Source organism: Vipera ursinii, assembly GCF_947247035.1.
Source record: "Vipera ursinii genome assembly, chromosome: Z".
Classification (NCBI taxonomy): Eukaryota; Metazoa; Chordata; class Lepidosauria; order Squamata; family Viperidae; genus Vipera; species Vipera ursinii.
This window is the reverse complement of record NC_139517.1, coordinates 42,121,413-42,138,367: the sequence shown is the minus strand read 5'-3', so window position 1 is coordinate 42,138,367 and position 16,955 is coordinate 42,121,413. Positions and strand designations below refer to the sequence as shown.

The 16,955-nt window shown below is 38.0% G+C and overlaps 1 protein-coding gene across 1 annotated transcript in view; it reads left to right on the top strand.

The window, feature by feature from the left end:
• Window positions 1-16,955, top strand: part of ADAM11 (ADAM metallopeptidase domain 11) — a gene marked incomplete at its 3' end in the record, with an annotated part of 97,261 nt that overhangs the window by 24,382 nt on the left and 55,924 nt on the right. The window contains exons 4-6 of the mRNA XM_083378515.1: window positions 4,250-4,316; window positions 8,096-8,181; window positions 8,775-8,841. Of these exons, the coding sequence (XP_083234641.1) occupies window positions 4,250-4,316; window positions 8,096-8,181; window positions 8,775-8,841 (220 nt within the window). The remainder of the gene's footprint in view (window positions 1-4,249; window positions 4,317-8,095; window positions 8,182-8,774; window positions 8,842-16,955) is intronic.

Sequence of the window (16,955 nt, the reverse complement as noted above, 5' to 3'; positions counted from 1 at the left end):
TGTAGGTGGGTATGCATATGTTTGTGTGATAAGACTAAATGCTTGTTATGAGTGGAAAGGGCCGCTGCAGTCATACCATCTGCTTTTATTAAACAATTATGAACACAGCTGAAAAAAAAGTGAAAATGGAGATTCGAGTTCCAGAGAATGTTCTATATGCAGTGCTTTTTTTGTAAAAGAAAAAGGTGCCGGAACTCACACATGTCATACAACCTGCCTTGCCTACCCTACAAGGTTCCATCCAAAAAAGGTGCCGGAACTCCGTTCTGAGTGTTCTATGAGAAAAAAAGCCCTGTCTATATTTATTGATTATGCTGGTCTATGGCTGTAATAAAGATTTGATTTAATTTATATGTATTGATAATTGTGTTAATTAAAATATTGAGATATGGAAGGGGCAACACTGTGTTTAATTTATAAAAAGGAGTTTCAGTACTGAAGTACTGTATGTATCTCCTGCATCTCTGATGAATTCAGAGATGTTATAATTATATAACAATAAGAGAAAGTCACCCTGGACGTGCTTAGTGACACTACACTTGTTATTTATAACTTCTGAGCTGTCTTGTCAACGAAAAACAGTTTTATTGCTTATGCTGTAGTCAAATTTCAGTTCCCTCTATCTCAGAAACTATTTTACAGTATTCCATCAGTAATTGTCAGAGGTTTTTTTATTGAAAAGTTTTAAAATACATTTTAGAATACAAAAAAAGGAAAAGCAAAAAAGAAACCCCCTCCCCCCCTCTCCCCAACCCCCCCTCCCCTCCCCTCCCCTTCCCCGACTTCCCAGAGCTGAATACAGGGTATAAAAATACAAACAAACATAATGTAAAATATGCTAACAACAATAAAGCATTAAAGTCTATCGCACTTTAACTCTCCATCGTCAGAATAATAACAAAATAACTACTAGCTAATTATACATCATATAACTCCACTACTCATTCAAATGCTAAATGAATCTTTTTAGTCCCATATTTGTTCTGGATATAATCAATCCATCTCCTCCATTCCACAATGTATCTCTGTTGCGATTGGTCTTTCAAGTACGCTGAGATCTTCACCATTTCCGCCAAATTAGAAACTTTTAAAGTCCACTCATCTATAGTCGGCAGTTTTTCCTTCTTCCAATATTGCGCTACTAAAAGTCTTGCTGCTGTAATTAAATTCAACATCAACTTAATATCTATAACAGTAGTATCTGTAATAATACCCAATAGAAACAATTGCGGACAGAACTTTATCCTTTTCTTAAATATCTTTTGCATATTCCACCAAATTTTAATCCAAAAAGCTTTAACCTTTTCACATGTCCACCATATATGAAAATACGTTGCGTCCTCACAACCACACCTCCCACATTTGGGCTGACAATTCGGATACATACTTGCTAATTTTTTAGGATCTAAATGCCATCTATAAAACATTTTATAAAAATTCTCTCTTAAATTTTGGGCCTGTGTAAATTTTACATTTCTAACCCAGATCTTTTCCCAAGTATCCATTGTTATAACTTCTTGAAAATTTTGAGCCCACTTTATTATACAGTCTTTAACGAATTCCGTTTCTGAATCAATTTCTATCAATGCATTATATATCCTTTTTATATGTGCTTGTCCTTGATCTCTAATTTGCTTTACCAAGTTTTCATCAGTCATCGAAAAACCAGTTTTCTGGTCCTCTTTCCATCTAGCCTGTAATTGCCCATACTGGAACCAAGTTTGTACAATCTTTTCTTCTTTTAAAATATTATATGGCTTTAGTTGCCATACATTCCTTTCTAAACTTAAAATTTCCTTATATGTAGTCTCATCATGTTTAAATCCCACATGTATATTTTCTATTGCGTGTTTAGGTATTGCCCAATAACTTGACTGAACCATGTAATATTGAGAAGGGCACAAGGCAGGGGTGCCCGTTGTCACCTCTATTATTTGTTTTAACATTGGAAATATTACTGATTAAAATACGTGATTTGGAAAAAATTAGGGGAGTTCAAATAAGAGATCAGGACTATAGATTGAGGGTGTTTGCAGATGATCTGGTTGTTGCAGTAACTCAGCCAGATTATTTGGTTGTAGAATTGATGGAGATAATAATGCAGTATGGGAAAGTTTCTGGATTTAAGATCAATATACAAAAAACTAAAATATTGTCTAAAAATATGACAGTATCACAAAAGGCTGTTTTAGAAGAATTAACGGGATTTGAAATAGTTAAAAGGATTAAATATTTGGGGATATATCTGTCAGCCTCAAATGTGAAGTTATATAAAAATAATTATGAAATGTTATGGAGAAAAATACAAAAAGAATTAGATAGTTGGAAAAAACTACAATTGTCTTTATTGGGAAGAATAGCGGCAGTGAAAATGAATGTTTTGCCAAAATTTTTATTTTTATTTCAAATGATACCTATACTTAAAAAGGATTTAAATTTGGAAGAATGGCAAAATTTGTTTGGGCAGGAAAAAAACCACGAGTTAAATTTAAGATAATGCAAGATATGCGTGAAAGAGGTAGTCTTAAAATGCCGAATTTTAAATTATATTATGAGGCTGCTGCTTTGTCAGCGTTAAGTGACTGGTTTAATTTAACACAAGGGAGATTATTAAATCTTGAGGGTCATGATTTGTTATTTGGTTGGCATGCATATTTATTGTATGATAAGAAGGTGGATAGTGTGTTTAAGACACATATTTTAAGGTGTGCTCTGTTGCGAGTTTGGAAAAAGTATAGACATAAGTTAAGCTACAAGAGGTTTTTTTAATGTGTGGGTGCAGGTGCACACATGTGAAACAGTGCAAACAAACGATTAACTATGGCACCACATTTGGCATAAATTTGCTCATTTTGTGCTTGTGATTATAGTCATAATTAATTCCACTCAGATCCCAGTGTTTTTACATTTATTATTACTAGTTTAAATTTACTAACTTCAGGGGGCTCCTGAAGGTATGATTATTTGCATAATGTATATCAATATATGAGCTTCTATGTACATATTGCAAGTTTAAATAGGATATAAGTAGGGGTGTGGCTGTGAGAAACCAGAGATTTTTTTTCATGCAGTGAATTTTTTATTATTATATGAATCAGAAAATATTATAAAGATATTTGGCTTTTTTCATACTAGCTCCTGAATTATGTGTAAATATATATCTGGGGTGAATATAGTTTGAAGCACTATGTCTGAAAGGTATGATTAGGTGAGTGCCTTTGAATATTTAATAAGGCATCTGGAAACATTTCTGTTCTTCCTGCTCTATCTTGAAAATAAATTAAGTTCAGGGTTAGGCACTAGATCATTGTAAGATGAGGTTGCTGATGATGAGTCTTAGTCTGTAACTAGATATGGTGTGGTAAATGAGCAGGTTAGGTAACTGAGTTTCACCCTTAGACTGTGCCTGCTTTTACCCAGGAGCCCAGATGCCCTGAAAAATGACCTTAGCAAAGCTCAGTGTTCATTTTCAGTGTTGGAATTTGCTTGGGGACCATAGAACTGAAGAGTAGTATGCAGAGATATTTGCCAGGGACTAACAGCTGCTGGGTTACATTGAGCCTCCCCCCCTTTCTAGGGAGTTTGAAGATCCTTTTTATGAGTGTATAGCTCTTCCAAACAAAATAGTTAAAAGCTTGAACAAGTCTAGGATCAATAATTATAGTGCATCTGGGAAGAATGGGTGGATTTCAATCATGAGATCCACATATCTGTATTGAGGAAAGGCAAGCGTTACTATTTCCCAATCTAGATTGGCCAAGGAATGAATTCTGGTTGCTGGCATCCATTGCTTTTTCTCCCAAGGAATCTTCTGAGGCAAGTCTTTGCAGAGAAAGTCTGTCTTCAGAATCTAAGCTATGAGATCCTAGAAGTAACACAACGTGGGAATCACTGAGACCAACAGCAAGAGTTTATTCATGAATGTCCAGAGAGCTCACAATGTAGCACATGCTTTGTATGATAAAGCCCCCATCACAATAGTCATTCAAGAAATTTCTCATCACATGCACCCATACAACTGGCATGACTGTCAACTAGAGGGTAGTTTAGAGCAGTCATGCTAAGCAAAGGAGAGTGAGTAAACAGGGATAGGATCAGTGACACAAAAAAATGGCAAAGGTTTTAGTGTCCTCAATCCTGTTAATTTTATAAGAATGGATTAGGAAAGCAGGAGAATATGAGGCACATTTCATCTCAAACATTGATGAAAGTGTTTATATATCTTTCAATATTTTTCTTCTCCCATCAGCCATCTGCTGTCCTTAAATTATGTGGAACGTCATTTTGGACATGATGGAAACGCCAGCCACACCATGGTAAGGAAGCTGAAGCTCTATATCTATATTGTTTGACTTAATATTGAAATATGTGGAGAGAGAGAGAGAGAGAGAGAGAGAGAGAGAGAGAGAGAGAGAGAGAGAGAGAGAGAGAGAGAGAGAGAGAGAGAGATTGAGAGATATTGAGAGATTGGTTGAATGATTGAGAGAGAACGTTGTTACAAGACCTTGACCTGTATTTATTTCAGGCTAATTCTCTGATCTGTTAAACATGAAAAAACTAGCTGGGTGGGGCAGCGGGAAGATTGTGGATGGGAGGAATGCTGATTGTACTTTGCAGCTGCCAGAGCAAAGATGTAGATTGCAGATGCTGAGTCTGAAAAAGAATGAATGGATGTTCCAGAAATAGCCCTGTTCTTCCTACAAAAGGAAGCCTCATAAGTAGAGCATCAATAATACTAAGTGCTTGCTAAGTGGTTGGTCACACACAGCCTCCCAAGCAGCTGCAGCCAATCCTCGAGTCCATCCATTTTATTTCCCTGCTTTGCCAGGAGCGATGGCTTTCCCCATTCTTCTCCGAGCTAACCTGAACCATGCTGTTTTCTATAAATAGACATGAGAGGGAGGTGGCTGCTTGCTCATGCTTGTCATACTGCAACAACCTTGAACACAATAGGCAGTGCAGGGACTACTCGTGAATTGTTTCATAGAAAGACACAAGCAGGTGAAAGAAGGTCAGCAGACAGGCATGCCTCTACACAGAGGGCATAGCTGGGTATTGATGTGCCAATGTCATTTCAATTATTGTTTATTGTTCATTGCTGCTGTTATTGTTCAAGTGCAGGATTATCCACACTGACTTTACATTTTAAATGCCATGCTTCTTTGAGCTGTACATTCCAAATCACCAAGTCATTCCTGAAAGATAACACTCGGCCCTCTGTCACTCTCCAACTATGTTGAACTATTGTTCCTATTAAAATTAAGTAGCGCTGAGTATGATAGCAGTCATAATCCAACATATCTGGAGGGTACTGAATGGTAGAAAGCTAGAACATCTGGAATCTGTATTTGGAGAGTGGAAAGTGGTGGAAAGTATTATGAGAGTCTGTCTGTGTGCATACATTCTAATTTATTCTCTCGTCATCTCTTGCCTTGGTTTCTGTAATCTTCTCCTCTCAGCTTTTTCATCATAATTTCAGAAGACTAGCTAATTTCCTTAGTCCTCTGCCTGATGTCTCTGTAGTTTGTACCTCTACATATGATAATCCTTTCTTCTGTTATCTCCCCAAAAGCTGAAATATCAAGATCTGAATTATCCAGGATGGGAGAAAACAGTTCACATTCACATGAGATGGTCATGCAGTCACACATAGAGAACATTTGAAAATGTTTTCTTTAATGGATGTCAGGATCAGATTTTATGATACGTTAAAGGCCATGAACATAAGAAAGGTGTTCAGGGGATTTGAGGTGATCTCTCAACAGCATACCTGACATTTTTTCCACTATGATGAGAAGTATTATGTTTTCAAGTATGTGCAAATTTTAGGCAGCTTTGAAAATTTTGTTCTCTTTTTGGCTATACAAAGATGTGTAAGTGTAACTGTATAAAATACAACAAAGAAATCGAGTTTCAAGACTCTTCTTCCACTTTACTTTGCTGTTTTTTGTCACTTTTTTCATACCTGTTTACTTTTTATATTAGAGCAGTAGTAGTATTTATTTATTTGGTTAATGATAATAATTTAAAAAAGCAATAACAAAATGAAACAAATTAAATTTAATTTGAAGTTTATTTAGCATATACTAAAAGACAAACCACATATTACATTTACACCTCTACTGCTGTAATAATGTTACATCCAAATAATGATAATTTATTTTTTAAAAAAAACAATTTCTTTTAATTACGTTAGAGCAAGTTCTGAAAAAAAGATATCTAAAATAGTAGCATGCAAAAAAGCAAAGGGTATGATCTTTTAAAAATAACTTAAAAAACTAAACCTAATGCCAGAAAAATACAACTGAAAATTCACAGAACTGTGATATAACAAAATGTAAGTCAATAAATTTGTTTACCTTATCCCCAGGAAGAGCCATTGTCCAATAGCAAAGTGCACCATTTGTTTTTGGAAGGCCTCAAGTTCAGTTTATTGCTTATTTTCAAAGCAATTTTATTAAAAAATTATAGTAACAAAAAACCTGCAAACTAAAAAAGGGAAAAAATAGATACAAAAAAATAGAAAAACAGAAAAGAAAAAAAAAATAAGAATATATTAAAGAAAAAAGATATATAGAAAAGAATGACTCCCCTCTTTACCACAAGCATAAACAATTTTAATAATTTATTAAAGGTAAAGATTTCTCCTGTCCCAGTCATATCTGATTCTTGGGGGGCAGTGCCTTTCTCCGTTTCTTAGCCGAGGGACCCAATGTTATCTTAAAACATTTCTCTGATCATGACTATATACTGAGGCGCAGAGAATGCTGTTACCTTGCCACCAAAGTGGTACCTATTTTATCTACTTGCATTTGCATGCTTTCAAACTGCTAGGTGGGCAGGAGCTAGGGCAAATAATGGGAGCTCACCTGTCATGCAGGACTCGGGTCTCGATCCCAGGTTGTATATGTCCAGCACCCCCAATAACTTATTATCTTCTCTTAAAATAAACGATCTTTTCTTCCTATATCCCAAATCCTTAAAACCTCATTTCAACCCCAATCATCAAAAGTGCATTAGTTGTTATAGAAATAACAACATAATGTGTTTTAACCTTGATCAAAGAAACTAACTGTATATTTCTTCCTTTTATTTTGATCTTTCTGATGTTTAATCACTTCAAATAGTGTGCTAGAAGTTTATTTCTTTTCATTTTTTCTTTGTTCCCTCTCATAAAATTTTTCAAAACTTCATAAAATATTTATCTTGCTTACTTTCTTGGTTTCTTATTTGTATATCCCTTTTAATTATGAAGACGTCAACTAGTTTCTTTTATATGTCCATGTAACATATTTTTTTCCGTTCATTCTTATAGCCTGTTATTTTTAAAGCCACTTTCAAATTGATTTCAGTATTGTCTGATAAAACCTGTTCCTCTTCTATAACATCTTTTAAATAAAGTCTATTTATAGAGGCAGTCATTGTTAAATTAACTTTTGGGTCCATTGTTTAAAAATATCCTTCATATGTCCAATGTTAAAATATTTTGCTCTATTCTATTCTGTATTTGTGTCAAATTTAAGTGTTCTTCTCCTTTAATTGTAATGTTATTTGCTTCTAGTTTGTTTAGTGTCCAATTTTTAAAATCTTACATTTAAAAAAAAATAAAAACAAAAGTATTTTCCTAGGAGAAATTTTTTTAATAATTAATTCCAAACTCTTACTTCAAATTTATCTGGACTCTTAGTTCATTTGTAAGTTTCTAAATAAAGATTTGGCTCCTTGTTTCCAATAGTTTTTAAGTCCTTAAACTTGTAGTTTAACTTCTTTCTTTATTTTTTCTCAAAAAAGTTCCCATTTTTCCAGCTCTGTTGGATACTCTATTTCTCTCATCCTCCAATAAACTGACTGCACATACTTTATTCTACCCATCTTTTGAATGAGTGATAATATCAATGAGTATTTTCTACATACTCCCTTCTTGCTTCTGGAGTAGCATAGAGAATCTGAATGATAGCGCTGTGGTAGGGAAGGTTTGATTTGTCCTTGCTAGTTGGTTGCTTATTTTTGCTTCTTGTATTGTAGAACAAGCCAATTTGCATTAGAAGAATTTAAGCAGATAAAAGAAAACATGATGTTTTTACCTCTCTTTTAGGGAACCAGTGAGCACTGTTACTATCAAGGCAATGTCCGTGGAGAAGCAAACTCTTTTGTGGCTTTATCTACCTGCCACGGCCTACAGTAAGTAAGGAATTTGTGAAATGGGAAGAGGAAACATGACAAAGAAAGCCTGGTTTCCATCAAGGCAAAATCACTGTGGTTGTGTTGTATTTTTTTTTAATTGGTTATTGGATATGTTGGTATCCTTTATAGATGAAGAATTAATTTAGACATTTAAAAATAATAATTCTGATCATAAATACTTTTAAAATAATAATTCTGATCAATCAGAAACTAGATTAAAGTTGCTACTCCAGTGCTGAGTGGGTTTGGGGGTGATGTCAGCATGCTGTAATTGTGGTTTCTACTACATTGAAGACCAGTTTAGCACCTGATAATAATATTTCCTATTATTTCTTAAGGGGTTGCAATCTGCACATAGACATTTCTTGGTCCATATTCTGTTTTTATTTCCTTGAGTGAGAGTAAGGAATGTCTACTATGATTGCTTCATGGAAATGCTTAGCATGCAACTGTTTAGAAACCTGCAACTTTGTCCTAAGGAAGTTACTGATGTCTGCCTGAATATTGTTTCTTAATTTTTTCCTCCTAACGTAAATATAGTTGCTTTAGTGTTTTATGTAACCTCTTCGTATTTCTTTGTACTTCTTCAGTGGCGTTTTCTCTGATGGAAAAGATGTGTACCTCCTGAAGCCTCATGAGTCACTTGAACATCAAGAGGTAAGGAAAGCCTGGCCCGGGCTGTAATTCCATCACTGCCATGGAGATACCTCACTTGTGTTTCATCCCCAGAGGTGAAAGGAAGTTCGTGTTGGCTCCCTTCCCTCCTGTAAACATTTGTATATATTGGGAGTCTGTTCTAAGATAGGATCAGTGTCAAAGTGAGGTGTCTGGGGAAAATTACTGGCACTGAATTGCAGAGGCCTGGATTCAAATTTCTCTTCAGCCAGAAAGCTCACTTGAAGGATATTGGCAACAATTGACCATCAGACCAACCAACATCACTAGGTTGTTCCTAGGATAAAAGGTAACTATCACATGATGAACAGTTGATTTGACCCATAGTGACATATAAGAATAATACACATGAATTCTATCTAGGCTTTTTTGGCATAGTAACAGAAAGAGAGAAAAATGCCACCTTTAAAACTGCAAGGCCAGACCCATGCAGGGCTAATTAGCATCAATCTTTATCAAGAAATTGTTGCGTGTTTTGTTTGTCTCAACACTTTTTGTTGTATACTACAATTGAAGTATTTATTTCAAAATGTGCCTTTCTTTCTCCCTAAGGGATAGGGAGGCTGTTATGGTTGCAAATCCTCCAGAAAATGCTAAAGAAAATATATTCAGATTCTAAAAATTCTCCAACACATTGCTATATCGTATCTGGCTCCAAAGAAACTGGGATCATTTTCTATGGTGCTACATGGCTTAGGCAGCTTCTAAATCTGCTTCTCCCCACAACTTGGCCTAATGTATTTCCATTCTTTTGTAAGAGCCTGGATAAGAAATTTCCCAGGGTGCTTCCTTTGAATGTTGTTACCATAGCAGCAAAGGGAAGGATATTCCATGTTTTTTCCCCAGAGAAACTGCTTCCTCTACCTTCTTACTTCTTATCTGCCCCAGTTTGCATAGATGTTTTACTATTGCTTTATTCCAATGAATGAATGAATGAACGAACCTTTATTGTCAAAGTACAACCATGTATACATTGAGATTGCTAGATGAAAAACATGGTTGGGGAAACTTATAATATTTTGCCCAAAAAGTATTGGAGGGGAAAAAAAGAGATAACATAAACATAAACTTCAACTTAATATAGGAGGAAGAAACTGATTTTCAGCTTAGGATATTTTAATATTGTAATAGATGAACCAGTAAGAAAGAAACAATTTTTAAGCACGAACAGGCTGTTCTTCAGTCTTGAATAACAGTAACACTTCGGTGCACATGGCACTTCTATAGAGAATCTTTTCAGCAGTCTAGAAACAGTTCAAAAACTGTGAGACCTCACAATATTGGCTAAGAGAGAACTGACTCATGCTTCTTTTGGCTTTATACCAGTTTATCCAAAATTGGGGCAAAGCTGATATTTTATTCTGCAGTTTCAGATATCTAGAATATGTAAATAATTTGATCTCTCATAGGTGGAATTTTTGCTTCCGCCCTTTGACTATTCCTGCGCTATATGAGCATGCATTTAATTCACAGGTTCTTTAACAGAGAAGATGGCTTAGTAGCTTTGTGGCTTTCATACCACATCACAGGAGTAGTTTTGCACACAACTGAACATAAAACGAAAGCAAGAACATGGGTAGAGATGCTAGCAGTTAATTCCTTTCTCCTTTGTGTGGAGTAGAGGTGAAAGGATTTTAAATGGATCAGTGGTAGTTCAGGACGAAGCCCTGATTAACTTCTAGGGGTGTTTTTTTTTTTTTTGTTTCTGCACATACCCTTAAAATTTTTAAAAGTTTTTTTTTATTATATAAGGTTTTCCAGATAATATAAAAAGAAATAACAAAAGAATAAAGATACAAAAAGCAAAGTAGAAGATAAACTACTAATAAAACATAAGCAGCAATATAATAATAATAATAATAATAATAATAATAATAATAATAATAATAATAATAATAATAATAATAATATAATGATGATGAAGGATATCTAAAATGAATGCACCAGTTCTGGAAAGAACAACATCCAGAATCAGAAATAACAGAACAGAGACTAGCAGATCAATGCCGATTTATAATACGAAATAAAATATTCACAGAAACAGAAGTGGATGAACTTCAAAGGTTTACCCAGGGCAACGACATCAAAGCCTTGCCAGAAGTAATTCAGAATGTAGCTACAAGCCAGGGGGAGTTGGCAGTGAAGGAATCCAGCAGAGGTATACAACTGTTCTCATTTGGAAACCAGGCACCTCTTCCTCAGGAAGAACAAAGCCTTCTACCTAAAGAAATAAAAGAATTGAAACAAAGAATAACTGAGCATCTAGAACACCACAAAAACAACAGAATGAGGCTGCCTGCATTGAAGCTTGTTCCAAAGAATCAGCTAGCACAAGCATTAAAAGATGCTAATACTGCAATATCAAGTATAAGCACCAATTCACTGCAAGAAACAAACCAACTAATGTAGAGCACAGCTGCAGTTATAATTGAATACCTGGGATGCAAAATCAACAAAGAAGAAGAACAAACAAACAGTGCACCACAAAAATGGAAGGTTAAAGTAGAAAATATGATCAGTAAGTTAAGATCACATTGCAAGCAAGCTAGAACAGATGAAAGAAAAGAAGCTGAAGAAAAAGAAGACCAAAGAATACCTAATCAAGAAATACCATTTAGAAACAAGGAAGATCAAGGAAGCACTGGAATAATAAAGCAGCAAATAACAGCTATAGCCAGGAAAATCAGTAGATACGAAGCTCGAATTGCAAATTATAGGCAGAACCTCCAATTACAATCCAATCAGAAACATTTCTACCAATCCATCAATGGAGAAACTGACAAGGAAGAAACAGTGCAGTTCTGGAAGCAGATATGGGATAACCCAAAGAAACACAAGAAGGATGCGGCTTGGTTAAAAGAGGTGGATGCAAATAAAATAGAAATTGAAATGAAAGAACTAGTAATAACAACAAAAATGGTACAAAAAAGAGCATGGAAGATCAAAAATCATTTTCAGCACCAGGTGAAAATGAACTGCATGGGTTTTGGTTGAAACATCTAACTGCTCATTGCCAAGCAGTTCAACAATATACTACAAGGAGGAGAAATTGAAAAGTGGCTAACAACTGGGAAAACCTACCTAATAATGAAAAATCCAGCAAAAGGTGCAACACCAGGCAACTACAGGCCAATTATCTGCTTACCAACAACTTTCAAATTGCTAACTGGTGTCGTAGCTGATGCAATACAACAGCATCTAATTGAAAACAATGTCTTTCCACCCGAACAGAAAGAAAACCACCCCAATAGCAGAGGAACAAAAGATCAACTCCTAAAAGACAAAATGATCTTGGAAAACTGCAAGAAAAGGAAGACCAACCTGGATGTGGCATGGATTGACTACAAAAAGGCATTTGATTCTCTGCCTCATGACTGCAAAAAGGCATTTGACTCTCTGCCACATGACTAGATAATCAAGTGCCTAGAAATAACAGGAGTCAGTAGAAACATCAGAAAATTTGTGCAAAGTTAGATGGCACAATGAACAACATAGTTGCAGGTCAATGGTGAAAGACTGGAAAAAGTTAATATCAAGAGAGGAATATTTCAAGGAGATTCATTATCACTACTACTATTTGTTATTGCACTGTTTCCTCTGTCAACAATACTGGATAGCTCAGGACATGGCTATCAAACATCAAAAACATCTGCCAGACTATGCCACCTCCTTTACGTGGATGATCTGAAGCTGTATGAAAAAACATCATCTGAAATAGGATCGCTACTGAACACTGTCCATATATACAGCCAAGATATTGCAATGGAGTTTGGCTTGGACAAATGTGCCACACTTACTCTCAAACAAGGAAAAATAGTGAAAATAACAAAATACAAAGACCTACAAATAGAAATAGAAAGACTGTGGCAAAGGCAAGCAAGGGTAGTACCAATAGTAATAGGCGCCTTGGGTGAAATCCCAAAAGAACTGGAGCACCACTTGAACACCATTGGCATTGACAAATTCGCCATTAGTCAATTTCAAAAGGTGGCCTTACTAGGAACTGCTTCCATCCTGTGACAATATCTGTAATACCATCAAACATCCACATCTGCCTATCCCAGGTCCTTGGTAAGGACTCAATAGGTAGACAAAAATGCCAAATCCAGTCTGAACATCTGGCTGACTGCGATGATCAATAACAGCAACAACAATAAAAACCAACAACTTTTAGTAGTGCATTCCCTCATTCCTTTCCACTTATTTTCCCAGCTGCTAACCACTACCTACATATTTTTTGCTATACTTGAACATAAAATGGTGGAGGTTATTATTAGTACCTAGGACATTTTATTTATTATTTTAATTTATCTTTTAACTCTTTTCCTAGAAGACATTCCACATGTCTGAATTTACCTTGGCTGTGATTTTTATAATGCAGCCGTTCCTGATTGAATTTATTGATTCAATTTATATAACTTTCCATCTATCGTAGGTAACTTAAGGTAGTTTGCAATAAAATACATATGAAAAAATAAAAATGAAAAATGTCACATGTGTAGGGTCTTGGTCCTGGACACAAAAATAAGTTTTCAAGTCCTTATGGAAAAGCACAAGGATGGAGGCCAATTTAATCTCAAGGGGAATGATATTTCAAAGGGCGAGACCATAGTAGAAAAAGCTCCTCTTTTGGACCCCATTAGGCAACATCTTAGCTGACAGTATCCAGAGCGTGCCCCTTTCACTGGATCAAACAGGATGGTAGAGACAACTGGGAAAAGATAAGTAACCCAGGTCCTTGGTCTGAGGTTAGAATTGGTGCCATTTGGAATAAAAAGTTCATCTTGGGATGCCTTTAGGGTTCTGAGGTAGGTAGGCTGGCTTCAAGCCACTCACCAATAAAGAGTGTAGAAGGGAAGGGAATAGTAACTATTGTAACTGAGAGACATGACAGAAAGAAAAAAAAGCAAAAGAAAAATACAGATAGTCATCAACAGTTCATTTAGTGACTGTTAAAAGTTACAACATCACTGAAAAAAATAACAATTTTTCACACTTATGACCATTGCAGCATCCTAATGGTCACATTATCAAAATTCAGACTTTTGGCAACTGACCAGATTCACTTAACAATCATGTTACTAACTTAGCAATTGCAGTGATTCACTTAACAACTGTGGCAAAAATAATTGTAAAATGTGGCAAAAAATTACTTTACAAAAGTCTCATGTAGCAACAGAAATGTTGGGCTCAATTGTGGTCCTAAATCGAGGACTAACTATAAAGCTGGAAAAATTAGAGACTGATGGATAGAAATGCACATATACATGGATAGTTGAAAATAAGACAAGAGAACAATCAAAGAGAGCTTTGTAGCAGAACATTTGCTTTATATGTGGATATTCCACATTCTTTCCCTGTCACCCATGTTAAAAGATTTATGAATGATCAGGAAGACTTAAGACCTTGAAGAGCTGTCAGAATATGTGACAGTAGTTGTAATTTGGTGCAGTTTGTTGCAAATGGATCTATGAGGTTCTGAAAAATAAAATAATGCTATGGAGTATAGATGTAATGGAGTAGCATGGCAGGCAGAGACCAATGTGGAGGGGAGGGGGAGGAAGAAATTAGCTAAGGGTTGGAATACTGAAAATTGAAAGGTATGTCATACAAAGAGGGAAGTCTGAAAAGTGGGACTGTAGAAAAATGAGGCAGTAGCAATCTTTCTTGTACACAGAGAAGCATAAAAAGGAAAGGGGGAAAAAAGGAGTTTTCCACTATGTGATTAAAAAAAACCCAAATGCTGCCTGATGTGGAGAAATTCAGAGAGCAGAGCTAAGAGGAGATGCCCAGAGAAAGAGTTGATTAATTGCTAATAGGGACCTTTCTACACCGCCATGGATTCTATTCCTCAATCCTTCAAAAGCAGCCTGGAGCTGATTTGCAGTAATTTTCACTTCTACCGAATTCAAAATGCTGAACACAACATGAGCCAATCAGTTCTTCCTCCTCTAGACCAGGGCTTTTCAACCTTTTCACAGATTGTACCACTTTTAGGACATGACAATATTCGAGTACCACCGGTGTCAAAAACTTGATGACTAAAAAAAAAAGGGGGGGGGTGAGGGATTTTGGGTTTTACTGATTGGATTCATTTGTTGTTATAAAAATGGCTAATTTATACTATTATGGAAAAGTAAAAAATTGAGGTTCGATGTTAATGCTTCATTCTACTGCAACAGAGGTTGTCGGAAGTCAATGCCTTTTCTTTTTCCCTTCTCCCCCTCATTTTTCCCCCTTCTTCCTCCCCATTGTGTCCTACTATTTTCTTTTGTATTTTTGTATTTTATTCCATAAGCTAATAAAATTTACAAATCATAAAAAAAGTAAAAAAAGTACTGGTTTTAATTTCTTTGGTGGCGGTTTCTTTGCTCTCAGGCCATGCGGAGGACCCCTGGCGGTGCAAGCTGCCCAGAGCCCTGGGCAGTGGAGGGCAAGCGCCCAGCTTAGCCCAACCTTCCCCAAGGGGGTGCCTGGTGGGCTTACTTTCTCCTGAGGCTACTGCTGCTTGGCTCGCTCTCCTTGGCCAGGTTGCAAAAAGTGGTCCTATGGGTCAGAGTGAGGCCCACTCCCTCTCCATGTGAGGAGACTCAGCTTTGTAACCAAAGCATCCTCAGTGACAGGATGGGAGACCACCAGGAGAGTCAGGAGGAGGGGAGAAGGGGATGGCAAAAGGGCAGCAGGGCTGGTCGTGGCCAAGCGCTAAAGCAGGACTTCCCTCAGACCCTCCCTCCTTCTCATTATAGTCTCCTTCCTTCCTTCCTTCCTTCCTTCCTTCCTTCCTTCCTTCCTTCCTTCCTTCCTTCCTTCCTTCCTTTTCTTTTTCCCTCCCTCTTCATTCTCCTTTCCTTATTTAAGGAGGCCAGGTAACTCTCAGTCCCCAGTTCACTACCCCCTTCCAATAAAGAGCTGAACTCGCACACCGGCTGGCGTCTCTTCCTTGTGTCGGACCCACTACACAATAGTGGCGACGAAGGTGGGATGCTGCCGACCAAGAGCTGAAGTCACTGGGGAAACGATCCGCGAGCTGAAAGGAAAGGCATTTTCCTTCTTTCCCGCCCCAACTGCCAACCAACCCGGCTACGCCAAGTGCCACATCCGCGACCAAGACCGCAACCGCTGCCATGGCTAGAGCCGCACAACCCCGCGAATTCGACACCCGCCACCCCGAGACCTGGAACCGCTACCTGGCTCACGTTGAACTGTACATGCAGTTCAACCAGATATCGGAGGATGGTGCAAAGGCAGCCGCCCTGCTTTGCCTCGGGGGGCCAGCAGTACTGGAGATCGCCGTGAATCTGTTCCCCCAGGAGGCCATCAACACCGTCGCGTATCGGGACCTCGTGGCCAGACTCAATGCCCACTTCAAGCCCCGGCACTCCAAGGTGGCCGCGCGGTCACAATTCGAAAAAAGGGACCAGCGCCCTGACGAGACCGGTGCTGACTTCCTCGCCGCCCTGCGGGAAGCCGCTGTCACCTACAGGTTCACGAACTTGGAGGAGCGGCTATGGGACCGGCTGATCTGCGGCCTACGGGACAGGGGGCTGCAGGAGCACTGTTCGAGAGAGAGGAGGTCTCTCTAGGAAGGAAGCCGAGCACGCCATCCTAGCCCACGAAGCGGCCTGCGGGGCCGTCCAAGCTTGCCAGGAGACCCAGTCAGGCGACCAGCGTCCACCGGCAAGGGGCCACAGAGGAGGACGACCTGAGTATAGACCCCCGACCAGCGAGCCAGATGCCCAGACAGGCCCAGGCCTCCCAGCAACGCCGCCATCCCTCAGAGGTGCGCAGGGTGTGGTGGAAACCACGTGCGCAGCCTCTGCAAGTTCCGGTCCGCCACATGTCGGGCCTGCAAGAAAACAGGCCACATAGCCGCGGTCTGCCGTAGCCGCCCCCCCCGAGGGGAGATCCATGAGCTGCAGCCGGAGGAACCGCCGTTCGAAGGTACTGGGGCCCCTACCAAAACGCAAATTGGCTATGTCGAGAGCCAGCTGGCCATTAACCACATGGGTAGCCGCCGGCTGCTCAAACCCAAAATTAGATTAACAATCCACTTGCAAGGCGTCCCTTGCAGCATGGAGTTTGACTCTGGATCAGCG